General features: G+C 37.4%; 1 protein-coding gene across 3 annotated transcripts; it reads right to left on the bottom strand.

Annotated features, from left to right (window-relative positions):
• Nucleotides 1-4: 4 nt before the first annotated feature.
• Nucleotides 5-26,921, bottom strand: SMC3 (structural maintenance of chromosomes 3). Of its 3 annotated transcripts, none has more exons than XM_080347783.1 (29): nt 26,790-26,921; nt 22,547-22,622; nt 21,450-21,488; nt 20,575-20,642; nt 20,129-20,200; nt 19,865-19,944; nt 19,189-19,267; nt 17,717-17,834; nt 16,979-17,154; nt 16,713-16,793; nt 16,323-16,487; nt 15,691-15,812; nt 15,047-15,260; nt 12,613-12,716; nt 12,292-12,391; nt 11,665-11,825; nt 10,198-10,339; nt 8,795-8,945; nt 7,610-7,762; nt 5,497-5,648; nt 5,121-5,279; nt 4,306-4,413; nt 3,803-3,911; nt 2,904-3,151; nt 2,570-2,782; nt 1,682-1,873; nt 1,338-1,515; nt 788-894; nt 5-474 (listed from the first exon to the last, which is right to left on the bottom strand). In XM_080347783.1, the coding sequence occupies exons 1-29, from the start codon at nt 26,802-26,804 to the stop codon at nt 403-405; spliced, it is 3,654 nt and encodes a 1,217-aa protein (XP_080203909.1). In that variant the 5' UTR covers nt 26,805-26,921; the 3' UTR covers nt 5-402. The 3 variants fall into 3 exon arrangements, with proteins under 3 accessions (XP_080203909.1, XP_080203910.1, XP_080203911.1); XM_080347784.1 differs by having other exon boundaries at nt 7,610-7,753; XM_080347785.1 differs by lacking the exons at nt 20,129-20,200; nt 20,575-20,642; nt 21,450-21,488; nt 22,547-22,622; nt 26,790-26,921 and having other exon boundaries at nt 19,861-19,930.
• Between the last annotated feature and the right edge of the window lie 799 nt (nt 26,922-27,720).

Below are 27,720 nucleotides of genomic sequence, written 5' to 3'. Positions count from 1 at the left end.
TTACAGCGATAAAACCAACCCTTTAATTGAAGCCATTAAAAAAAAACATGTGAGGCAATATAAATGATAAAATTATACTTAAGAAAGAATAGCTAGCACTTTCCAAAAAGCTTTAAAACAGCAACAGACACTTTACAAAATATTTGAGGGAAGAGAATAAAATTTCCAAACTACAGTTACTGTATAAAGGTAACATTAACAATTATCTTATAAAATACAGCAACAGAGACAAAATGGATACTCAAGCTCCTTTGAAACTAAGCCTTCTGGGATCTTGGTTAAAATGTATGTTCAAAACTATTTTAAACAAGGACTAAATACTTCATATTTTAAATTTACAGGTCCCTGGCATAAACATAGCACTATACACATCTTCCAAACAAACAGTAAGTACAGTTTCATTTATCCATGTGTGGTGTCGTCTTCTACAAAGTCTTTGGCCATTTCTGCTGTGATCACATCAATATGACTGACCTGGTGGAACAGAAAGAAGTATACAGTTAATACAGTATCTCCAGCAGAATAAGACAGCCTTATTTCTAAAGGCTCAAGCACTCAGCAACAGGCCTATAACTAATCTCTAACTTCCTTTAAAGAATATGACAAGAACATAACAAATCTCTGTATTTATATTCTTTCTCAGGAAGGAGAGAACTTCTACATAAGACTGCAATGTAACTAGAAACCCATTATTTGAAATACGACCGATCCACTTTCAACTCTTGTGGAGTCTCAAATGCATAACTTAAGGTTCTCAGTAGATGCCATAACTGAAACATATTTTTACCTTGTTTCTGAATTTTACTCCATAGAACTTGTCAGCTGACTCAAGCAGTTCAGGCCTAAAAGTTGTTGTAATAAACTGAGCATGTTCAGCTAGTTCCATAATCATATCTAAAAAAGAACACAAGAATTCTTTATTAATGTAATTTTTTCAATAAAGCAGGACAGGTCTTAATGTGAGACATGCAAAGAGTTTGCTACTCCTTATTCAAAATGAGGTTTCGGTTAATTAAACAAAACCCCAAAAAACAAACAAACAAAAAAAACCGCAAAACACCGCCAAACCAGACCAACAACCAAACCAAAACCAAACAAAACCACCCAAAAAACCTAACAAAAACCAAACCAACCAACCAACAACAAAAAACCCAAACACACACACACACACACACACAAAAACCCAGACCTAAAACCAAATCCATGAAAGCTTCAGAAGGCACAAAGTTAAATTCTAATACACGTTTTGGGATAAAGCTTTTATCTTAAATATCAGGGATGAGAAGACAGATTGTCACCTTCAATCAAAATGACTATGAATAAAGGCAGACAGTGACCTGAAACAGCTTTTCTGTGCTGAGCATCCAAAGCTTGGTCGATTTCATCAAACAAGTAGAATGGAGCTGGATCACATTTCTGGATAGCAAATATCAGGGCTAGGGCCACTAAGGATTTCTGTCCACCTGAAAGTTGCTGCATTTCTCTCATTTCACCCTGTTTCCCTGTGAATGATACCTAAAGAAAACAATGCAAGAACAAGATGTTTTCAAAATATTAGGCCACAGCATCACTTGCTTTTATAGTGAATAAAAAGGACCAATTAAATGTTCCTTTTTAAAAACAGAGTTAAAAGGCAATCTAAATGAGTATTTCCAGTAGCAAACCACAGATTTTTCTTTACCCTGATGCCAACTCCAGTGAACTGGTCTACAGATGGAACACTGCTCTGAGATCCAGATCCTCTTTCACTCTCAGTGCTGCCTTCACCTTCATCCTGGGACTGATTGCCCTCCACATCTCCCTTCTTCATCACTAATGTGGCCTTACCGCCAGGAACTAACTTCTGGAATACTTCACTGAAATTTTTTGAAACCTGAAAAAGAAACAATCAATACACTGGCTCACTTTTGCATAATGAAATCAATTACACACAACAGCTGTTTTTACATGATCATACTAAATATCTGCAGAGACCCACATTCATTCTTAAACACAAGTACAAATGAGAAACATGCTATACAGAGTTTGGTTTAAAAACATCTAAGCCAACTGTTCCTGTAATATGAGAAGTTTCACTTTTACAAGAAAATGGTAGAATTAAAATATAAAACAGCAGCAAAAGCAAGTATTACTTGTTTCAGTAAACATCAGAGACGATCTCAGCTAAGCAAATGATCTTTTAAGACAAGACTTCACATACTTTGTAATTAAGATCCTCTGCTAACATTAGGAATTACTTTCACTAAATCTGAAGAATGGTTTTAGTACAGAGCTTATTACCAGACATTCCCCAGAAAGGGCTGTAAAGAGATTTGAAAGAAAGGAAGCATTTGAGAGGTATAAAGCAAAGCCAGAGTTGTAATACAATCAAGATGAGCATCTATTTAAAATGCTAACCTATTTCTTTATTAGAATATAAAAGCAAAATTCAAACCTCAAGCCACATGATATTGCCTTCTATTAATATAGGATAGACGTACTTAATATCTGCTTCTGCCCATATAGCTGCTACACAATGGGACAATTTGATTTCAGCACCAAGTCTTAACAACTGTTGCCATTTTGTTACCTGTTTGAAAGTCAGCTGAATTGCCTCATATTTCCTGAGCTCAAGGACATTCATGAGCTCCATAATGGATTTGTAGCCCCTGTCCAGTTCCTCTTGTCTTTTTATCAATTTTTCCTTCTGCTCTGAGAAATTCACAAACTGATCTAAAGCTTTTTTATTAACGTGACTGTATTTCTTGAGTTCCGTATTGCACTGCTCCAGTTTGCGGAATAACTGTAAATGGAAAATATTAACATATCAAAGTGACTCGAAATTCTACCCACATTTGACACTTGAGATGAACACAACACTAAAATTTCAAGTCATAAAACATGAAACCAAGTACACTTATTACCTGCTTTAAACTTAAAGTCTGATACTTTTCAAAAGCCTCCTGTGGAAGTGAACCTAACTCTCGAATTTTCTTCATGCATTCCTCTTTTTTCTTGAGAAGCATGCCTTGCCTGTTAGTCATTTTTTCAAGTTCTTTTGTGTCATGGTTGATGGCATCCATATGCTCCTTTTCCATGTTCTTCCAGCGTTCCATGCTCTTTTGAAGCTCTTTAATTCCTGCTTCTGTTTTGTCAATAGAATTATCCAGATCTGAGATATCGAGGGAGAACACAAAACCCAAAATGGTAAGTCTTACATGCCTGCATAAAATCAGCAATTATCCAGTCAAGTATTTATGAGACAAAAAGGTAATCCAATGAAAAAGATCAGTTATGAAACAGAAAGGTAACTTTAAGACAAAAAGCTGAAAATCTCTTTTCTTCCTCATGAATGAGTACATGGCTTAAAAAACACCTTAAACAAAGTAAGGTCATATTGTTAAAGTCTAGAAAGAGAAGCAAAGTTTGAGCTGTACAGATGCTATTTCCTATTCGACAGCAACTTAAATTTTAGATAGGTTAGACAAAATTCAAGAACAACTATATAACATCATGCTTGTATGAAGGTTGCTTCAAAAGTACTACGCCCTGAAGCCTTAAGTCTGTAATCACCCACACATATTTATTGGTATTACAGTGTGCAGCTGTAGACACTTTCATTTATGTACAACATGCACAAAATCTTATCACTTATCTTCTGAAGTAAGTTCCAAAAATCTGTTACACACTATGTAAGTACTAAACTGTATTTGAGGTTAATTATTACTTCTCATATAATGGTCGTCTTCTCCACCAAAATGTGGTGTATGTGGACTTTCAAAACCATCAGGATTTTTATTTGAAAAAAAATTATGCTACCCACCATCTGACCGTGCCAGTGTATCTTTCACTCGTTTGTTGATGGCCTCAAGTTCCGATGTGGTGGCAGTAAGAACTGTGCCACCTTCTGTTTCCCGTAGCTCATTCAGTTCCTATGGGACAAAGTAAATGCCACCAAGCTTCAGCACAGAGGGGAACAAAAGTACAAGCCAGACAAACAAGTTATCTTCTGCTACTCTACATACAACTATATTAAATATTTTAGTGAAGTTTTAGAGAAGATAGACCTTCAAACAAATCTGTCATTATGGTGGCCCTATTTCTCCATAGGTTGTGTATTTAAAGGAGGATTTCTGTCAAAAATTCATATGCCTAAAATACTATGCTGAAATTTAAATAACACACTTAGCTTGGATATAGGGAAGCAAAACCCACCACAGATAATACAGGGTAATGAATGAGTATTTATCAAATGATTAGTATGTTAAAGCCTCAGAAATAAACCAAAAACAGATTGCAAAAGTACATTTAAGAGAAAATCCTTACTTGTTCCACTTGATCTAAGCGTTTTCTCAGATTCTCATTGAGATATGTTTCAACTCTTGTAATAATGCCTTCTAGTTTAATCCGCTCATTCAAAAGCTGTCTGTTTTCCTGAAAAAAAAAGTATATTAATTGCATTAACTGACTCCTAAACAACTATTTTTTTTCTTTAAAAAAAAAATAAGACACACAAACAAAAAAACCCCACTCTTCACAAAATTCTGTGCATTAAATATCACACAGCTCTCTGGACTGTTGCTCTCATTTTAACAGGTAGAAAGAACCGAACAGTAAATACTTTTGTGTCTGTCTAGTTTTAAAGTCAACCATACAAATCAGTAAGTTTCTTGAACTGTATTAGCATAAGAATCCAACTCTTAAACCCAGAAAAGCTTTAGAGATTATACTTAAGAAGCAGTATTCTTTCAACAACATGTGTATCAGATAAAAACTGTAGTTTTGCCTCATTTATCACGTGTTTAAAGGCATTGTTTTATCTTCCCACACTCTGCATAATTCCTTTCAGATGATATCCACTTGTATTTATTGTTGTGAAGTTGAAGAAGCAAGGAAACTGATGATTCCAACACAAATAGCCATAATTCTCACACAATACAGCTAATAAAATTCACCCAGCATTTGCGAAAAACATACAAACACACTTTGCAGACAAGAAAACTCCAAACACATCTACCAATGAAACACTTCTTTAATTACACTATATTCATCATAAGTGACTTTTCATACAAAAGGACATAAGGAAGTTTATTGGGAAGAAAGGTATCACATTCAATGGAAAGAAATTTCCATTTCCTTACTTGCTGTAGTTGTCGAATTTCATCATTAAGAGCATCCACACGCTTCTGATCTTCAAGACTGAGTTGAGACAACAAATCAGTCCCCAGTTCTGCTTTTAATGATTCTCTAGTCGACTCCATAGCATGCAAACTTGCCTCCAAGCTCTGCAAACTGCGTTGCTGTGGAACAGATATTAGAATCATTCCTCAGAGCAATCTATAGATTTATACAAATTGCACTTTTCTGTTTATGTATTTTTGGTGACACCTCTCAAGTTTTTTTTTTTTATATTTCATATTATGACATTAACCAGACAGGAATGTAAGTTTATCAATAATATTAATAAATACAATTAATATAAAACCCTTAACAGCTTTCAATATCCACATACTATACCTTAGGCATAAATGTCTTTTCAGATTGTTGTCTCTTCTCCTTCAGCATTTTCATCTCTGACAAAATACTGTCTCGAGAAGCTTTGAACTTTCTTTGCTGTGTCTCAATTTGCTGCATTTGGTTCATTAGCTGGTCAATCTCATTATTAATCCATACCGTGGGCTAAGGAATACTGACAAAACTGACAAAAATAACCCCAAAAGACAAACCCAAAATATTCAAAAATATAGAAGAGCAGATGCTTACATTTAAAAACAAATACTAAAACAATACAATTATCCCTTAGTTCTGAGACATGACATCAACTTAAATGCCCTAAAAATTAAGTAATTCCCCTAAGCAGAAGTTACAGTAAAATACTTCGCTACATACTCATTCTGCAAAAACTGAATGAGCTACAGAACAGAAGTTACCAGGAATGGAATTTTTTATTTTCCCAACTACTAGGTCTGTTTGTGGTATGTTCTCAAAGTTACTGTCAGACTGCAGTAACAGCTCACATCACAGTCACTGACCTACCACAGCTGAAGGGTATGCCACATAGGAATTTCTATCAGTTAGGTGAGCACTCTGCCTACATCCCCTATAGATCCCCCCTTCAGAAAGAAACCCAGGCCTAAAGATTTTGACTAAAATGAGAGCAAGAAAGATTCCTCAGTTCCAAAAGAGTAGCCTTGGTTAAAAGTTAATTTGTACTGAAACCAAGGGGTCTAATAGGTAATTGGGGAACTCAGCTATAAGCAGCAGGAATTCAAGCTGCCATTCCTAGTTACAAAAAGCAGGTTGCTTGTACAACGCACACTAGGATTAGTGTTAAAATTAGCTTCTGCACAAATCCTTTTAAACCATATGCCTACAAATTTGTAGTTTAAAAAAAAGATGTAAGTATGGAGAAAATGCAACACTTAATAAATACTTAATTGTAGATACACAAATGGAGTCCTGCATATCACTTACAGGTAACAATAAGAAGGCTGAAAGACATTCTTTACCATTGGTGCACGTAAAGCATGCTGGCAAATTCAGCTTATTAAACTCACATTTAACATACTGTTTCGATATTCTTCCACTGAGTTAACAAGACGCAGGCACATAGTTTTAAAGTTTTGCTTATCAGCTGTGGCTCTAAGCATATGCTGCCCCTGAAATGTCTCTAATGCACTGCTGCAGGTCAAAAAACAAAGCAGTTCAGTTCAAAGGACACAATGACCTGGATAATGGAGAAGAAAATTGTGTAAACCTTCCCTGCCCCTGAATTCTAGATACTGGATCTCGAAAGGACATTGTAGCGTTAAAGAGGTTAGGGAAAAAGGTGACAGTTACTTGACCTTTCATACAAAGAGACTGAAAAGACCAAGACTGTCAAGCACCTCAGAGCTTTATTATAATATAAGGTGCTCCATCTCCTCCCCACAGCATAAGTGGACTATGTAACACACCAATTCAGGACACAAGAACTAAAAATACAGCATGAGTCAGAAGAGGCAGTGAAGACTAATGCAGTTAACAAGAATATCTGGTTATAGTAGTTATTACAACAAACTCTAGAAGGAACAGAAAGCAAAGTGTATGGTTTAATCCCACCTCTGAGCTTTAAAGATCAAGATCTAACTTTAACAGGGACAGATTAATAAAGCTCCTTTTTCCTGAAGTCTACAGTGTCAGCCACTCTCTGAAGCAAACTATCAGCCAAGGTGTGCTTTAATCGCTATTTTTCAGTCAAGTTTCCCCAGTATGGACACTTTACCAAAGAAATAAAAGTGGTATAGAAAGTATTTCTTAAAACGCTGGATTGATCTAAAAATGATTTTTAAAATGTAATGCAATTCAAGCACATAAACAATGGGTGTTTTTTAAAAATGTGTTATTTTCACTGGTGGTACACTCATTTTCTCGTGCAGGGGTTTTGTTTGTTTCTGTTTTACCACTGATTTATTGTTACTAAAATCCCTATAATAAAATATAGAACAAGGTTGCACAAGCAACAGTCAAAACAAATGCCACAGCTAATATGTAACATTAGGTTAGTCTACTGTTTTCCACCTATTCCTGTAACCGCAGAACAAAAACTCTGTCATCACACAACCTTTCCCCAAAAGTAGCAAAAGGATATTTTCAATGTTTCTGCGTAAGTTTTCATTGAGTTTAGCTTCGAGTTCCCCAAGCTCTTCTTCTGCCTTTCTAACATCTTTTTGCAACTCAAGCCGAGACTTCCTTGTGTCGTAATAACCTCCAGTCAAAGCACCACGATGGCTGACTTGGTCACCTAGGAGGACAACAGCAAGAGACTATATGTTCCATGCTATCAGCACACTATATGCTCTCCATAATGTTCAAAGCAGCTTCAACAACGCAATTTAACAAATTAACTAGAAGATTTAAATCAACCTATGGAAGTGCTGCATCAGTATCAGGAACCATCTATGTATGTTTACAATAATTAGGGGAATGTTTTGGGATTCATCTTAAAGTGCATTTCCATTCTCAAGACCAACACAGACTGCTATGATCTCCTTTAAACATTAGCTTTTTTGTTGTTGTTGTTTTTAATTAACTTTTGAAACCATGCAGCTTGAAGGAAGAAAAATATTTATTAAGGGAAAAATGCACACACCTAGAACAACCAGTTAAAAAAAAGAAATCCCTCAGATTTTCCACGAGAGAGAAAATAAAAGAGAGGCTGAGTAATTAGCAGCATCTGTGGCTTGTAGAGGATGCTGTTACTGAAAAATAAATAATTTCCTCCTCAGATGTCCTTAGCAACTTTTTCAGATTGACTGTAAAAGACAGAGAGACTAAAATAAACCTACAGGGAATGTGCCCTCCAAGAACAGGCAATTAACAAGAGATATAGATTATTTCAGACACTATAACATGTAAATGTGTCTGTTATGCGGAAGAGTTCACCTTACACTTATCAGTAATTAAGGATGTACATTTGCTCCCTAGGCACCGGTTTAAGTCTGTGGAAAACACCATCAACACTCCAGGAAAGAAAACATCTGTTAAATTGGATAAAACAAACTGGATAAACACAAATCCAATCTGCTTTACGACTCCTCAGGATGGAGATACATAGCTACTAACTTTTAGACCACAGAAAATTCAATGGCTTGTGAAGAAATTCTGTATTTTTAAGCACTGTACTTAAACAAGTGCAACCTTGTACATCTCAGACAAGTATACTATTATTCAAAATAAACTTATTTTGACAACACCAACAGACCATGTTTAATGAGCCTTGCATTCCAGGGAACCCATTTTCACAACGAATAATTTATAAAATTGCAATATTTACCTTCCAGAGTAATACAATCCATAGTGAAAGCTCTGGCCAGCTGGGTAGACACTTCCATGCTACGACAAATTAGAGTCTTCCCAAAAACATGTTTGAAAGCTTTGTCAAATCTTGGATTGTATCTCAGTTTACTAATCATGGGAATAGCATCCTGAAGTGACAGTGATTTTAATGAGAAGAGCATATTGATACAAATATGGCAAGTATATTGCAACTAATTCATACACAAAATTTAAGAGAGCCCTGAAAAAAGAAACTACCATCAAGAGTAAAAACAGAACACATACTAGTCTCACAACAAGAATTTGTAAAAGTTTAGCACATCTCTAATGCACTGAATATTAACATTGGCTTCACAATCAATAAACTTCTAGAATGAAGACTCCTGGAGCTGTATATATCATTAGTTGCATCCAGGATGTCAAACCCTGAACGTAAAGCACAATATTGTGAATGATACTTTGGAAATGAAAAGCTGTCAGTTGGTAGAAGGACGACATCTGGCGACATCCTGATTGACAAGCACATAAAAATCAAATGCAAGATTTTGCAATTTTAGCTTTTAGTAGCTTGGCTTGAGCCTTAAGTCAACTACGGGTCTGCCAGAAATCTCATCTGAGTATTAAATTGCTGCTGAAACAAATCAAATAAGTATCATAAATGGGAAGACTTTTTTTTTCCTCCAAAAAAATACTCCTTTCTGCAGAGAGAATGCAAATATTAACACTGTTTTACTAGTAAAGCCCTCCCAAAATAAACATGCTGAAAGTCCGATTGTTTCCTGTTTATTTTTCCTATGTTTATCTGAGGAAAAAAAATCTAATTTTAAAGAAAATATTCTACCATGATTAGTGTAGAAAGCAGTTAACATTTTCACAATTAATTCACTATGGAAATTTCAAATAAGAGCAGATATTTTTTGAAATGTATTTCAGAACTACTTTTTAAATGATTGTCACTGAAGGTTTATTTATGCATTTTTAAGTGTAAAACCACAACTCATTTTCAATAACTTTGAGAAATCATCTACAGGTGTAACATAACACGAACTTCCTCTTCAGCTTTTGTCTGTGGCAGCAATTTCAACTTAAAAGAATTAAAATTCAGTAATTCCAGCAATTATCTGGTTACAAGAAAATTCTATTTCTTTTTAGTATCACTTATTTACTTGGAAGGTGAAGTTAAACTTCAAAGAGGAACTGCGTGATAGGAAAGTAAGTACTTTCTTATAACAGAGTTTTTACGTTGAGAAGCACAAATTAGAAGTCCCATTTAATTGCAGACATTCAACAGTCTGCCCACCAAAGCAAGTGGTGGGCAATAAGCAATATACACGCACAATTAAAAATACTAGGCTTTGTAATTAGGAAGTAGAGGAAGGTTCAAAAGGAACTCTAACTCACATTAGTCTCAGGATAAGCAGTATCTCTAACATCCAGCTTGTTCAGAGGGAGGAAAGTAACTTCTCCAGGAAGGTTCATTTTGTTAAATTCCATTAGGATTTTTGTGCTGACCTCATCAGAATCCACAATGTGATAAAACAACCTAATTAACAAGCCCAACAAACAAGCAAAACTTTACTGTGCTAAAAGCAACAACATATTTGTATGGGAACAGTAAGCATACAGGTATTATGAAATAATATATCAATATAAATATCTGCATATCTCTGTGTCTTAGAATAAACAAGTGGATATATTCCATTCACTTTCATTAGAATGGGATCAGACAATCTTACATACCACCCTCCAGTCACAAGAGCAGCTCAACATGCATACGCTATCACTGTGTACACAGCCCTGTTCGGTCCAAGTGCAAATCTCTGTCCTCCATACCATTTCACTATACAATATTCATCCCTCTTCACATGGATTTACAGAGTCTGCATCTTATGCCTCTGTACACAACCAACAGAAGCAGAGACCACATCTATCTACCTGTCAGTGACTGGGACTAGCATCAGATTGAAGTAAGTGATCTTTCTTCAAGTAGAACTAGTTTGCTTGTTACTGCTTCTTCCAAACTCTGTGGCATAAAACAGGACTCAGAACTATTAAGTAACTTTGAAGAGACACCCTTGTTCACACAGACACACATTTCAGAGGAGGGACTGCATTTCAAATTGTGGTAGCATCAACATTTTTATGTGATGGTTTGTGAGATCATGTCACCTCTGTCCTCTTTCCTGCCCTTATGCCACTATCTACATTTCATTAGAACAAGAATTTGCATGACTACTCAGGAATTTAGGACAGGGGACTGATCACACTAAAAACAATATAACTTGAAGTGTCAGATGCTGCACAAAGTGATGGATCATGCAATAGGCACTTACTTCTTCTAGAACATACATTACACAAAGACTCCTTAATGCCCCACATTTTTTCAGACAGCTTTTAAACACCAGCTTTTGACAGTTTAGAGACCACGCTCACTCAAGAGGTTTTCCAGTGTAAGTGAAATAATTCTTATTGATGGTTATCATTGAAACATCAGCATCGCTTTCTGGAGAATTCTCCATACTGGAAGATGTTGTCCACATTATTCAATATAGCTCAGTCTCACCACTAACCTTTCTGGTAAACATCAGGAGTAACGGTCTGGGGCCTTTTTGGGTGGTCTTTGTGTTATATTTTTAGGGTTGTCTTAGACAAGATCAAGAGCAGCTATGATTATTTTTTAAATAGGCAGAATTCTTCCTTCTCAAAGGAGTAGCAGTTTGACCATGCTATATAGAAGGCACTTTGATAAAAAAAGGACAGGAGCTCAAGTTTAAAAGAATAAAACATTGAGTAGCAACTGGCACCAACAACTAAATTGTAACACTGCAGCTGTTTTAACTTAATTAGCACTGAACAGCATGCAATTACCTGTTCCCTGCAGTAACTTCAACGCAGGTGTAGAAAGCTGGTTCGCATTCAAAGTTATTCATCACAATGCCGTGATAGCCATTTAGAACATGCTGGTTTATGCCTTTTCGACGGAAGTGTTCCAAAACTTTGTTTATGCTGTCTATACCATTCAAAATAGCCTGTTAAAACACAGATCATTATTGTATTGCAGAAGTAGTATCCACTTTAACTCTGTGAAAGCCATAACCTTTTCAACAAGTTCCCGATAACTAACCTACAGCTCTAACAGCTAACAGAAGATACCTAAATATTTGAGTCTGCCACTCTTCAGGGTCCTTTTTTTAAAAATAATTAAAAAAAAAAAAAAGCAAGAAGATATCAGAAATTTTATAACTACTCCATTTCTACCTGGTTTCCTCACCCTTCCTCAATTACCTTGAGCCTACAAAACTAATTTCCAAGTAGTTCCAGAGCTAAAAATATTTGAAAAATTCAGCTTACAAATATAATTTTTCCATCTTAATTATGACAATAACATGATAAGCAAAAGAAATAACTATCATGTCTTTCTGATAAGACTCTGACGTCTTTTAAGAATGAGAAGAAAAGCTTCCACAAGGAATTCTAAAATATGAGGTATCTTACTTTTCCAGTTGCTGCTCTGAGAAGCTGCTGTTTCTTTTCTAAATCCTCCCGTTTTGCAGCAAGAGCTTGTTGTTCTGCATTCTCTTCTCTCCATAGATAACTAAAGAACAAAAATAATTAAAATATTTTAAGAGTGAATGAAGTCTGAAGATAGATTAGCAGTCTTTGAAAGTAATAATAATAAACAATCAGGAAGGCAAAGTGCAGGAGTTCATACATGGCTATATTTTAAAAAACATACCTACATGCCATGTTAACAACTACACAGTTGGGGTCCTTCACATTAAGTGATATTCAGATATATTTCAATTAATTACTAACTTTCTTTCGCTCTGTAGTTCATCCTTTTTATTTTTCACTTCATAGTATTTTCTGTCCAGTTCTTCAACACGAGCCTTCACTTCATTAAGATCCTGGTCCAGTTTCTAACACAAAAAAGAACAGCATGAAACTACACCTCTCTAGGTTCAATATTTTTTTTTATTCAATACTAAATTACTACTTAAAATTCAGAAACAATTCCTACAAACATTTAAATTAATTTACAACAAACTGCAAAAGCTCTAGGAATAAATACATCTTTGTAACAGAGAAGTAACAAGGTGAATTTATCAAACAGACTGCAAGGCAGGCACTAAGTTGCACTGTGCATCTGGGCATCACAGTGAAATGACTCACTCAGTCACAGTAAGAAACCGAATCAAAGCAGTAACTACCATACACATAATTATGTTTAACCATGCTCTGACCTAACACTTGTGATAAAAACACACATACTAGTCTTGCATACCATGCCATGCTGCTATTAATCAAAAACCTTAAGCCTGCTCTCCAGTAAGGCAAGCACTTTAACACAGCTGCTGTCAGCAGCAAGCTATTTAAGCCAATGCACAGACACAGTCCCCTTGCCAGTTTAACACTTGCCACTTGTACAGGACTGGCTGCGTTCTCAAAACACAGCCAAGTTTTTCCAACCTGACTTCGTAAGCTCTCTATCGCACTCACCCAAGACATCTCCCCTTTGAACAACAAAAGCTATAAAACTCAGTCTGAGCATAAATCGTCCTTCCTTAAGGAGAAAATCAATACATGTTTTAAGAGGAATCAAAGGCCATCTCAAATTTAACCTCTTCAATTCTATAGAATTCCTATTGAGCCAAACAATACAATTACAAACAGCCAATGGTAAATGCCATTTCTTTCATCCACCAAGTCACAGAATCATTATTTTGCTAACAAGGGCCTGATCAAAACAGTATTTTAGCAGAACACCATCTTCTTTGTACAACTACATTCCTAGATTTTGTCAGACTGATCCTTGATTTCAGTAGATATATTACACAAAAAACAACACGGTCTATTAGCACATGCAGGGTAGCAGCATTGGCACTGGATGCTCTGCCACCATAAATGCAGCAGTTTTCACTCCTGTAGGAGTGATTTTTTTTTTTTAATTGCACTGCTGTATTTGCAGTGTAAAAGCTGTTTCTGAATGTAAATTAAAGTCTAAAAGTTATGCAGATAATACTGATACAGACTAATCTTCTAAAACAGACAGGGACACAGCTTCTAACCATCTGCAATTGTGGTGCAAAGGTGCAGCACCTGCAGTATCATTTAAAAGATCCTCTGTTTAGGGAATACAAGAAAAGAGTGAAAACAACCAATTGCTAGGCAATAGACTGCCTTAGCTTACTGAATTATTTAGTATACTGCTTCACAAAGAACTTGTTTAGAAACTGCTTAAATAGAATTTGCTTAGCCTAAGTAAGTTTGCTTAGACTGCAAGCTGTGAACCTTTGAACTTTCTGACTCATTAAACAAAAAAGGGCCCAGAGACTGTTCAATCTAGAGGATAAAGAAGCTGTATCCCCAGAGATAAGAAAAGGAACAGAACGATGCTTCTAAAAGAAGATAAACAGAAGAATGCTTTGGTTATGCCAAGAACTTATTTTTTTTCCCCAACTGCAGGTGCAGAAAAAACCCCAACATCAAAAAAACACCACAAAAACAACCAACACCACATTTTCAGAGAAAAAAGACAAACAACTACCCACAGAGATAAGAAACCTCATGAAAACCAACAGACCTAATAATAAGAATGGGGAGACTCCAGTCTCTGATTTTACAACTGGCCTGAACAGATGCATGAAGAGTGTGAAGCTTAGATTCTAAGGGTACAACTGCCCAAGAATTTCTCAGCTGGGGTTCCCTCTACCAGAGGCACCCACCTCAAGCTGCTCTACACACTGTACTTTGCAAATAAATAAATTATTTTAGAGAAATTTTTTGAATCCATGCCTGAGTCTCTGTATCAGGAAACCTAGGGAAAAGAAGCTTCCTGAACAGTCTGGTGATCCTGATGGGACCCTAGCCCACCACTTCAGAAGCCTCTTATCTTCAGACATTGCTTCCTTAATGCAATGTAGACCTCTATAAAAACATAACAAATCACTACCTATATGAAATGGCCATGTTCAACATAGACCAGGAACAAGGCAGATCTACATCCGTTCCTGAAAACCCAGGTCAAAAACTCTAGCAAAGTACCAGAAAGCACACAGTGAAGATGCAGTGCTAAAGGGGGTTTAGACTTTATCTGCAGACATTTGCAATAATCTTTTTTTAGAAGATCAAACCCAACAAGAAAGTCTCATCTTCCTTATAAACAGGCACCAAAGTCTAATTGTCCTATAAGACTGAGTGTTTAACTCTTCTCTCAAAAATACTGGGAAATAATAAGCTGAAAACTTACACTGTACTGCTCCAAATTTTTCTCCTTGTTTGCCTCTGTATCCTCTAAATCCTTGTGTATAGCTGCAATCTGCCGCTTCTTGTCATTGATGGCTTGATCTAAAGACTTCAGTTCTTTCTTTATCCATTTATCCCTTTCTTCTTTGGAGGTAAACTGGCTTCCTCGACCTTGCTTTGCATAAAGATCTGTTCTTTCCTGTGTAGCCTGTGCAAGTCTATTTTGAGAAAGGAAAGAGATGCTGTATTATAAAGAAACCTTGAATTAAAATATTAAGAGCAAGCAGTAAGAATTACCATAAGAATTTACAAAAAGTGTCAAACCAGCCTCTAAAATTTAAGCACCAAACCAATAACAAAAATAAAAGGATCATGCTACAAACCATACACACAATCACTCAAATTATTTCGTGAAATCAGAAGTCCACAATAGCCCACAAAAGTTATTAAGTTTAAAAATTAAGTTCACCAAATACTGTTACCCCTAACAATAAAAGCAGCTTTTTACAGACCATCTGTAAATATATATAGCTACCCCATTCTCTAGCAACAAGTACCACTCCGAATTAGTTGCACATTTGGATAGTATTGCTATTATCTTGACTTTCTTTTAAAATGCTTGACTCCCTGTTGTAAAATGCCACAGACCTAGCGATTCCCCTCTCTTCTTTTTCTTTTACACTGTTGAATTTCGGCTCCGTTTCTGCTAATTCTTTCTGCTTCTCCTCAATTTTCTCAAGAAGCTTTTGTCTTTCTTTTAACAGTCTTTTCTGAAAGTCAAACAAAGCAGTATTTAAAGTTAGGCAATAAAAGTAACTGGACTATTAGGTAGATATGGGTTTCTAAAGAACAATTATATTGTAAGATTGCAAGATGCCATTGCTTATCTGATACTATCTTGTTTCAATACTTAACAGAACTGAATTTAATTCCAATCAAGACAGCAAAGAGGAATGAAATGAAGCATTCTCATGAAGCTAAACTATGCAAGCAAGGATGGTCTGTACGGCCCAAAGTTCAAGTTAGTGCAAACCCTCCATCCCAATACTTGCAGCAATTAAGATGAAGAGAACTGCAAGTGCTAGATTTTGCAACACATAGGATGATAAATACGGGATTGTAACACATGAGTCTATGTTTACATGCCCTACAAGCACCAAACACTCAGATACCTAACAAACCTTAAGCAATAATGAAAGGCTGCAGTCTAAAATCAAAACAACGCACAAGTATACTACCTCGTGCCAATGACATTTTAAGACTTCAGCGCTATTACATACCCTTTGTTCACTGTTGCCAGCTAATTCATCCTGCAAGTCTTTAGCCTTCAGCTCTAATTTAGTTCTCTGTTTAATCTGCTCCTGTCTTTCAGCACTTAATTGTTCTTTCTCTTCTTTCATTGCCGAAATCTTTGTCTTCAGTTCTCGAACTTGCCGTTCTATTTCCTATGCAAATGTAAGTATGTATTATCTTAAATACCACATGCACATTTCAGTATCTATCCAAACTCACAAGACCATTAATAACAGCTCAAGATACATGAAAAGTGTGACAAACTTCTCCCGTTTCCAAACAGGATGAAAGCATAGCAATGTTAAAGAAAAAAAAAAATTAACAACCCACAAAGCAAAACACATCTCTGGAGAGCCCTTGTTAAAAGTATTTTTTACCTCCATTTTATCTCTAGCATCTTGCTGTGCATCTCTCAGCTGCCTGGATTTCTCTCCACTTGTCTCTCGTTTGGCAGAAAGCTGTATGGAAATATCAGCATTAGCTTAAGTAGCAAGATTCTGGTTTTGTAGTAGTTCAAGAATGAAAATTATTTGTTAAATTACTGAAAAACATTGACAGGATTCTATCAAGGAGTGCAAGGAGACGTTGGCAAAAAGCAAATCAGCAGCTCACGTTACATTTTGTATTGGTTAAGCTACTTTACCTCATCAAGCTTAGCTCGGGTTTCATTAAGTTCCTGATTATAAATTGTGTATTCTAATGCTCTCCTCATTTTATCCCATTTCTGATACTGAGCAAGCTCTTCTTTCTCCTCTTCTAGGGTATGCAGTCGCTCTTCAATGTATTTCAACAACTCATTGATCTTCTCTCGCTTGCCCTCTTTAGAACAGATGACAGGATTGAAGTTCAGTTAAAAACTGTAATACATTCTCTCACCCTTAAAGCTACCCAGTGGTCTCCAGTGATTAACTATTTGTCAACAGTTATGAAATGTGAAAAGGAGAACCCATGTCCACAAGTTCCCCCTCTGTACAAAAAACTCTCCTACAGCAGAACTCTTGTTCTGTAAGGCAACACAAACATGTACTCTCTTGGCTCACACACTTAAAAGAATTATAGACTATATTACACACACTTTAGTGTTTGCTTAGCAGTAGGTATCCTGATTTTTTTGCATCACTGTCAGCTGACACCACTCACTGTTTTGAACAGAACAAATATCCCAATTAGCCTATCTAAAAAGTTTTATTACTAAAAACACACATGAAGTCACTTATTAAATCTGTCGAGGTATCTAAAATTCAAGGAGGAAATATGAATGCTCTGTATCATTTAACATACCACAAATAAAATCTACCTATCAATTAGCTTTATTGAAGAAGTCATAAGCCTTTAGAATTAACAGAACTACTGTAAAGCATTTTTTCTTAAACTATTTTACCTGTTTCTTTCATTAGTGAAATACTCTCTTCTTTACGCTCATCGTACACTCTGGTACCGGCTACTTCTCTTAGTAACTTCAGTCTTTGAGAGTCGGGAGCTGTGGCCATCTGGTTGATCTGAAAATTCAAGATCTACGATTTCAATAGCCTGGCTCTGTATGTATGGCTAATCACAACAGATCAAAGATTGCCTTTTTTTTGCTGTGCCTGCTTGCCTCAGGTGTTGGCAGGAATATTCAGATATATAGTATATACCATATTGCTTTCTTTTTGAGACAATTAGTTTAGGGTGGCAAGTACTCTGCTTGTAACAAATTTTGTTTTCAAATGCTACCAGCTATTGCCAGACTCAAGATACTAATATTATGTAAACGGAAGAAATCATTACCCGCTCAAAATTACTTTTAGAGAAATTCAAGGCCTAGTGCTAAACCTATTAGTTTAAATGCCTCCACAAAAATCACACCAAAATGCGCGGGTTATAAATCTTAGAGTAAATCAGGTCATGAAACACTCATTAATCAAACATTAAATCAGTCATACAGTTAAAGCTGATGTAAAATTCACTTTCCTTCAACAGAAATTAAGTAATTGCATCATTTTTAGGAAGGTAACTGTTTCTAATTTGTATTATATTAACACCAGTATGTGTATTTTGGCTGTAAGAGTCATGTGCACCAATCCCCTCTTCAAAACACAAGTAACTTTCCAGCTGAAGTTGTTTTTTTCCAAAAACACACATTCAGCTGTATCGGAAAATTTATCTTGCTAAACATTTCAGAGACTGTACTGCTGGGTCAGCATTTCTGCCATCAAGTGCTCCACAAGTCTCTTGCATTCCCCTTTTAATTAGCCTTTCAGTAATCTTTTGGAGCTAATAGTTAGTGTCTCCATGGTGGCCCACCCTGTGAGCCATTACAAGTAATCTGCCCTTCCTCTCCAGATCTGGGTGTGCTTTGAAAGGTCTGGTAAGTGTACTTGGGTCTTGAAGACCAGTTCACACAGGCCATGCTGTGAGCCCTTTCCCTGCTGTGTGTTCAGTTTTGGTGCCTCCATATGTTTCCATTGACTCTCCATTGACAGGATTTTTAACCTCTTAAAATTCTGCAGAACGGCTCTACCACCTCATCTTAAAGCCCAGGAATCTATGAATCTACACTGAAATGGTCATATAAATTAAGTGTGCTTTGTATTTAAGTATAAAGAAAAGCATGTGATTGCAGAGATTACCATGAAAAAGCACTTTTCTACATATCAACATTACAGACATTAAAACTTTTTTCTTGAAATCATCATACACTACTAAGACAGTAGTATTTGCAAAAGCAGCATCTACAAGAACTGTTTCTAACTAAGACTAAGATTGATTTAGCCTTTGGTTTACTTCTGCAATAACTAAACTAAGTTTGTTTTCCAGGAAGCATGATGCTCCCAACAGTGATTTCTTCCACTTTGTGAACAAGAATCTTACCTTTCCTTGTTTGACAATATAGTAGGGATTACTGCGAGAAAATCCAGCACTTTCAAGAAGGTTCATTACATCATTTTTCCTGAAATGTTATTGTGAATCTATTAAAAACACTTACAGTAAAAGTGACAGCTGTAAAAGTTCAGTAAAGTATCACAACTATTCATCACATAATATAATCACCGTGTGTAATGCATGCTCTCTTTGAAGAAGCCTCTTTATTCGCTAATAGCTAATTCTAAAATGAAATGAGACCAAAAAAATGAAAAATATCTAAAAATACAACAGCATTGGAAAACGATTAAGAAGCACCTCAAAGCAAAGAAGAGGCAAATACAGGTAAAGATATCACAAGGAAGGATATGAATCAACCTGAAGTCTAGTAACTCTTCTATTTAAAAAAAAAAAAGCCCTGAAAGAACTATTACATAAGCAGTTAAACACAAAGTTAATGAATGGGTTAAACTGCAAATTCAAAGTCTGCTCTCTATTGCACAAGGACAAGGACTGTTGTCCTTGCTGTCAAACTACTGGTACTCAATATTATGCAACTAAATTAGCATTGCTCATGAAAGTCATGAGAATTTATTTCAGGGTAGAGATGCAAGTGTTCAATGTGACTAGCTAATATTACAGAAATACTACTACTCTCATTCAGCTAAGGAAAAGAAGTACCTACGTCACCATTTTCTTGTCCAAGAAATATTGGTCCTTCTTGGCTCCAATAACTCTGCGAAGTGAGACTTCCTCTTTATCAATCTTAAGAAAACAAAACCCAGTAAGGTTAACTGCTTGCAGTAGGTAGGTAAAACTAATCCAGAATGCTTATGGCACTTTTTACCAGAATCGACTCAAACGCAGTTACCGTACTGAAGACTTACTATAATACTGAGATATCAGTCTGAAATGATCATTTATTTCTGAAGTAATGTCTTCAACTTACCGGTAACCTGTTGTCTGAATTGTCAAAAATAATTTCCACAAATGCAGAAATGACACGAGGACCGGTACCTTCCTAAGAAAGGAGATACTGCGGTTAGGTAATTCCCACTTTAAGAAAGATTTTGAGCTCATTCATCTCCCCTTTTCCCTGGCAATCCCACTTCCCCCTTCCTTCCAAGGATTTGAAAGTCAAGAGCATCTATGTTAGATCCAGTACATATATTTTTATTTCTGAAAATCCTGGATACACATTCACTAGTGTGCATTATCAGCATAACATCATTACTTTGTAATAATTTCTCTTTTGCCAAAGGGAAACAAAAAAATTAAGAATGTTTCCAAAATAACTGGCTTAAAATATCCACAGCCCAGCAATTTATGGTTTTCCTAGTAACATTCAAATCCATTAGCTTATTTTTACTCTTGTTGTTATACTCCTTCACTTACATGCAACAAAGCCAGTCTCTGCTCTGGGCGAAGATGACTGAATTCATCACTGAGGACAAACTGAATTGCTGTAATAAAATAGTAAAGAAACACAAGATTTAATCTTTCCTTTAGGGAGATATGCAGCAGTTTCTTCAACTCAAAACATACTGTTTTACTGTTGTATCATATGCTTCTGCTAATACCTTACAATGTTTCTTCATTAAAAACATTAATCTGCTGGATCTTAATGACTCAGTCTGGTGTACATTAGAATTTCTCTGAAGGCATCTCATTGTCACCACCTGGCCGGTTCATTGTACAAGCACCAACAATGCTGCACAGGTAGGGATTCATGAGCTTTCCTTTACAAATACATAGCGCACAGCTTAGGTTAAAAATATTGCTTCAATACTTGGCAATTTATGAAGACTACTACCACAAAGGCCGCCTTTGACTGCCATCTTTGTTCCTCCATTGATACTCCCACCCCACAAAATTCCCTTCATAACCATATGTTAAAGGGTTGTATAAGCTGTGCCATACTGCTATAGAATCAGCTTAGAATTCAGCCATTAAGAATGTCTAAAGGAACTGCAAATATCACAATCAGCTTTCAAAGTAGGTGACTTTTAGAAACAGTTTCCTCCTCTAAATACATTTTTGCCACTTTAAAATCTTAAAGGGCCCTTTAGTAAGAGAAGCTGAGTACTGGGAAAAAACCTAAAGTTAAGTATTAAACAAGTGCATTTCATCATCGTCAAGTAATGCTCGGTTTGCCACTCCTTGCTGAGGAAGAACATTTGTTAAACCAGCTACTGGCAAAAATGAACAAAGAAACTGGTGTCATCAGCATTCCTGTGCTATTAATATTTTATGATGAAATCCATGCTTACCATAAAAAAAGTTGCTTTTTCCAGATCCATTTCTTCCCACTGAAAATTAAAACACAAAGTATGACCTCAGGTTGACATAAGTTAACATTGCAATTTACATTAAATTCTGCATATAAATATTCAAGAACAGAACCCAAATATAACACAAACAAAACCTCAGTGGAATGAGGCAAACTTAGCAGGTGGATCATTTAGTCACTGCCTGAGAACAAAGCAGTCTTTTCTCAAACACATTGCAATGACTTACAAACTCCAATACTACTCCACAATGAGAATAATGGTTAACCAATCCTGTTTATTTACGTACTTTTCTTTTAAATACTGATCTATTGGTGGGATAAAAATTCTGGTGCCAGCATAATTTTTTTATATTTAACCAAAAGAAATCACTTGCCTGTATATTCAGATTGACTGTATGAACTTCAGGTGGAGTTTCAACTTCTTAATGCTCCACTTACTAATTCAGTAATGTTTCCTTTTAAAAAGACTGGAAAAAGTACTATTTCTATTTAAAAAAATAAAAGTATAAGAGCGCTGCACTACACTAACATACAGTAACCTCAGTGTTGACTCAGGTTTTTCAGCAAGGCTCAGTGCCTTATCTTTAAGATGGGCATCTACTGTATTAATTTCAGAACTGCTAGCCTTCCAGCAGCAATGAGCATCCCAGGCTTTTAATCTCTTCCTGCCTGCATACCCTCCAGATTCACCTCATCCCCAAAACTACTTGGGATTCCAAACAGTTCTTTGAAAAGGCAAAAAACAGCAAAGCTGAATTTTTCTTTCCACCTTTTAAAAAGGGAAATGCCTATATAAAATTTCAGCTGAAGTAACATTATACGATATTATATTATATTCCATGATAAGACATGCTATTTAAGTCACATGCACGTTTTTTTCTAGCCTCTGGCTACTAAGTTTTTACATCCAAAATTGACTGTTCTCCGTTGGGTCAGCAATCTTAAAGTTGCTGTATAATCGCTAAACTCAATGCAAATGAAAAGACAGGACAAAGCATCTGTTCACTCCAATGTGAACATCATCTGAAATAACACTACAGCTCCGGTCAGTGTTAAAAGACAAGTATCAGAACTTACCAATGACATTGTGTTTGGAGCTGAATGGGTCCACAATAGTTTGGTCTCTGTAGCTTCGAAAGCCCTGAATGATAACCTAATGAGAAGAGCAAGTTATTTTAACAAAGTTCTCTCCATTCTTTAGCATTTTTTGACCTATTTTACAGAATATTTATATCAATTACAATATACTTGATTTTCCCCGCCCTTCCTGCACACACTTCAACCTTCCAGCTCAAAATCAACAGGTTACATCATAAAACTTGCCCCTAACCTAAGCATCAGTTTAGGGACAGATTTTCTCCCCATATCACAAGAGATGTTGGCAATTTTCTAGGCCACAGCACAATGAACAAGAGAATTCTGAGAGTCTTTTTGTAACAAACTACACAAAAATGTGTATTTGCATCAAAGAGCACATATGGGAAAGAAAACCCCAATATAACGGGCAGTTATCCTAGCAGGGCCAGATCTATATTCAATGCTTATAATGCAATCCACATAGAGCATAAGAATTCTATTTGCAAATTCTTCAAGTAGAGCAATTATAGACTGCAAAAACTAAACCAGACTTTACCTGTTTTACATGCAATACACTCTTATTTTGTTTTACTGCACAACCTAAAGGGAAAAGTAAAAAATGCATGCTATCTTGGTTCTAGTGAATTCACTTCCTAAGTAGACAAATACAAACCTTCACATTCAACTTCAGAAGCTCCACAGCAAACATTCATCTAGAAGCAGCATGTCAAATTTCAACTATTCAATTTCAGTAGTGATTTGAGGTTTGCCAGGCCAAGCAATATACAAGCTACAGAGCAACAATATTCTTCCAATACATCAGTTCTGCACAGTGGTGGAACTGATACAACTTCCAGCGCACATATTCCAGCATTAAGCAATCTTTTCCAAACACTAAAGCCATGCTGAAAGACTACAGAGCAGCTTTGCTCTGTTCAGCAAGACATCAAAAAGACGGCAGCCACCTGAAAAGCTTTAATATTTGCAGGTCTTTCAGCAAGAACACTTTACAAAAGGAATAGAGCTGACATTTAACAGTTATGTCTTTCACCCAGCTCTTCTCCAGCAGAAGCAAGATATTGTCGAAACAATGCCAATGTCTCACCATGAGAATTACTTGTTAGGAAGACAGCAAAACATCTTACATGATATTTCTCAATATTATTACTGCTGAAGTTCAGAATGTGAAATTATTTAGACTTTGGTTTGTTTGTAAGGTCTATGATCCCATCAACATTTTCTGTTTTTCTGAACACGTCAACCCTTTGCTCACATCTTCAAGTACTAAAAGAGCCTATGTTCCAGAAGATAAGCATGATACTTGGTATCTGCAAAGCACATACAAAACTTCAGCAAAAAGCCTAGAAGTAGTACTGTAAACATTAAAGCAAGTCTTTCTCCCCTACTACAAAAGTCTACATTAACCGTACACCTGAGCAGCTCAAGAAACAATTACCCTCAGAACCACATCCATATTCTGTAATATTCTGGTAGTGCACTACACAAATGATGGGGAAAAAAATCCTATCCATAAAACTTACTAGATAAAAGACTGGGAGAAGAAAGTGCCTTGATTAATTCATGTCAAGTTCACTCTTAAGCCTTTCTCCCACTATGTGACAGCCCATTGTCAAGGATTATCACAGAAAACTCTTTTACCACATGTTTATACTAATGGACTAAAACCATCTCACTAATACTGAAGGAAAATGCCATGCTAGATTTCAAATTAAACACCTGAGTTTATAAACCTGAAAGGAAATAAAACTTAAAAGCATTAACTAACTTTTAGTCAGAAATCACAGTCATTCTCTTCCCAGGCACTATATATTCCTTGTCAAATCCTCTTTGCAAAACTATTTCATTACTGGAATCTGAAGCTAAGAACACGTATAGGTAGAAAATTACTAATCCTGGACTATCAAACACCTGATGTAAGTAACAGCAGCTCTTTTGGAAAAGGAATACTCTGACACTTCCTCCAGTACTTTGTATATCTAAACATTTTTTTAAATTTCAACTGTCTGTGCTCCCTCTCCACAGGCAAGATACAGTCCTCATTAAGTGCCTGCACTGTATTCAGATCTAAATTCAAATAACCTGCATTGGGAGTAACTAAGGATTTCAGAATTTCATGGTCCAAACTACCGAAAGCAAGTTTAAGACAATGTATTAACTGAAGACTACCCAGTCACTATGGTTGTGAACACAGACCCACACCTCGCCTGAAAAATCAATGTGTCTTATCTGTCAGACAGAGATTTCACAGTAACAGTAAGCTCAGCTTCAGTATCAATGGCTCTCAAATTAAAAAACAGGAACAGTAAATCTTACTCAGGTCTTGCCAACAACTCTAGGCCACAGCAAATATGTTAATTCATTCTGATATTGAAAAATAAAAAAAACAAAACAGAAAAAAATAAAACCAAAAATATCTGGCAAACAATGCTGCTTCCCAATTCATCAGATTTCAAGAAAAAAAAAATGAAAAGAACGGGGAAAAAATGGTCTCTAGCATTTTTACAGTTTACCTATAATATTCTAAAAACCTACAGAATTGAATAATTAATCTACTTTATTCTCAGAATAACCTGAATGCCTCTACAAAAAAGCAAAACCAACTGATCATTATTTCTTGGATATTATTATAGCAGGACAAACTTTTACCAACCACATACTCAGGCACCACAAGAACACGATACAGGCAGACTCTGAACACCATTTCCCTCCCTATCATAGTTTTTCCTAGATGGCTTCTCACTTCATCCATCCCTCATATTCTGAAACATCATAACCTCTTTCTTGCCTTGTATAGCCTCAGATTCAGACTTAAATATTTTTAATTTTCAAACTCCAAGAATGATTTCTGGGGAGCAACAGAACTAGAGATACTGGAGGAATCAAATTCACTCTCATCCGCCTTATTATCATGTTCACAGCTTGTTATGCTCTGTTCCATAGGTCCTAGAACAGTACTGGTTACTGACCACCTAAATTTATTTTTTTCCAGATGAAACTCATTTCCCTTGTTCTGACTTAAATTGGACTTCTTACTCTGATTCTATATATCTCCACTACTGTTTACTTTAGTGTGATTCAAATCTGGAGAACAAGAATTCTTATTCAAAGACTTTGAAGTAACGCGTGCACCTGCAATGCCAGTGATCTACTAAAATGCGATCAAAAGGCAACTGAAACACTCCCTAGTGAGTCGAACTGATGAGAACGTGATTTCTATGTAGAACATGCACTTTTAAAGATTATAAAGTATACTTCTTCGTAAAGACACATGTAGGGCATCAGAAAGCCAGGCAAATTTTGAGCTCAGAGAGAAATGAGAATCCTAGTAGGCTTTGTATTAACATGCATAGACAGTGGTACAAAATCAACCAGAAAAATTCAACCATACTATGCGGTAAAGCTGCAGGTATATAATACAGAAGTAACATTAGTGATCATCTAAATCCAAAAAATTGTCTGGAAAAGGTTCATACAAGAACCTTTTTAACCGAACTAATTGCAGACTACTTGCCAAGCACGAAGTGTAAGGTTAAATGGTCCGTGCCCGGGGGCCCAAGGCATCACCCCAATACAAACAGTAACTGCTGTTTCTCCCGGGGAAAGGGGCAGATAGAACCAGTTTGAATTGAAACCCCAAATACAATCATATTTCTCCACTAAAACCACAAGCAGGTTTATTAAAAAAAAAAAAAAAAAAAGTAAAAAGAGAACCCACAACTTTAACAGCTGAAAGATGCCGCCTGACAGCTGAGAAAAGCCTTTTGTTTCTGTACCAGCCCCCCGGCCTCGGGTCGGCAGCCACTGGAGGGCCGGGACACTGGGGCTGCCCCGTCCGAAGGAACCCCGCAGAGCCCGCCAACAAGTCCCAGGCCCAAGAGGGCCTCTCCCCACCGCCACTCCACACCTGCAATGAATGACATTAGCCACGGGAGCAGTGTGAGGAAAGGCACCCGCCAGCCTGCACGACGGAGCAGCTCCGCGGCTGGGCCGGGGACGCTTCCCCTCAGCAAGGGCCGCGGTCTCACCCCCGGGACAGCAGCGAACCAAGGAAAGGCCTTTGGTCTCGCCACCAGCCAGCGGGCCGAGACCTGACTCTGCTGCTTGCCCAGAGGTTGCAGACCCCCGCGGCGCCGGGGCGGAGCACAGCAGGCCGGCCCAAACCGCCCCAGTCAGGCCCAAGCCGCACCGCACACGGCGGGCGGCTCGGACCCCGCCGACTTACCTGCTTGATGTACATGTTTGCGGAGGGTGGGGGCGGCGCCCGCAGCGGTGCCTCCTGCTGTCGCTCAGCCCGCCCTCACCGTCTTTGCCTGGCACGAGTGCTCGGCGTGACCCTGGGTCTCCGCCGTCTCCCGCCCCTCCAGCCCCCCTAGACTCCCCAGCACAGCGCCCCGCTCACCCCTCACGCAAACAAAATGGCGGCGGAGACTCCCCCATCCCGGCCCGGCGCGAACCATTCAGCACCAGTTGGAGGGGGAGATGCGGAGCAGAGAACGCGCTCCTGCTCCATCAGAGAGGAATACCGCAGGGGACAGTAGAGAGTCCAATTTTTTCAGCTTCTGAAATGCTCATGGGCCCATTTGAAGGTGCTCGGAAGAAGGGAAGGCGGGAGACTGCGCTTGCCCTCTCCGCAAGGGTCCCCCCAGAGACTTGGGAAAAGTGGTAACTCCCCCTGGGAGGCGGGTTGGGCGCCAAAGGCAAGTGTGAGGGGAGCGGGGAAAGTGGCGGCGCGGGGCCGGGCGCGGGACATGGCGGAGATCTGACCCCAGTGCGGAAAGCAGAGAACACAGCCCAGTGTCCTCTCCCGAGGGGGAGGGAGGTACAGGTGCTCGCCCAGAAATGTGAAATAGAACTTTGATCTTAAACCTCTTTTATTCGAGCATCTGAAAATAGAAAATCGATTTAAAAAAAGAAAAAAGGAGTTGGCTGCATCAGGGCCCTTGGCTGGGCCTCAGTATGTCCCATCGCCCCTCTGTGCCCCCTTGCCCAGCCATCCCACCAGGGCTGGGAGGTGCGGGTTTCGGTCCCTTGTCCAATTTTTAGCTTATTTATGTCAATTTTTTGCTCTTTGTTCCCACTATGCCGACTCCAGCCCCTCCAGCCAGGCAACCCGAAGCGGTGTTGGACCAGGCTGAGCCACCTCCCGCTGTGAG

Source organism: Nesoenas mayeri (genome assembly GCF_963082525.1).
Source record: "Nesoenas mayeri genome assembly, chromosome: 7".
In the NCBI taxonomy this organism is placed as follows: domain Eukaryota; kingdom Metazoa; phylum Chordata; class Aves; order Columbiformes; family Columbidae; genus Nesoenas; species Nesoenas mayeri.
Note: the sequence above shows the minus strand (reverse complement) of the source record. Positions and strands in the feature narration are given on the sequence as shown.

Coding starts and splice junctions, on each gene's coding strand:
- SMC3 (XM_080347783.1), bottom strand. Junction 12,717..15,046: donor AAAATTTGGAGCAGTACAGT/GTAAGTTTTCAG, acceptor TTTTTGTGTTAG/AAACTGGACCAGGATCTTAA. Junction 1,516..1,681: donor TCACTGGAGTTGGCATCAGG/GTAAAGAAAAAT, acceptor TGTTTTCTTTAG/GTATCATTCACAGGGAAACA.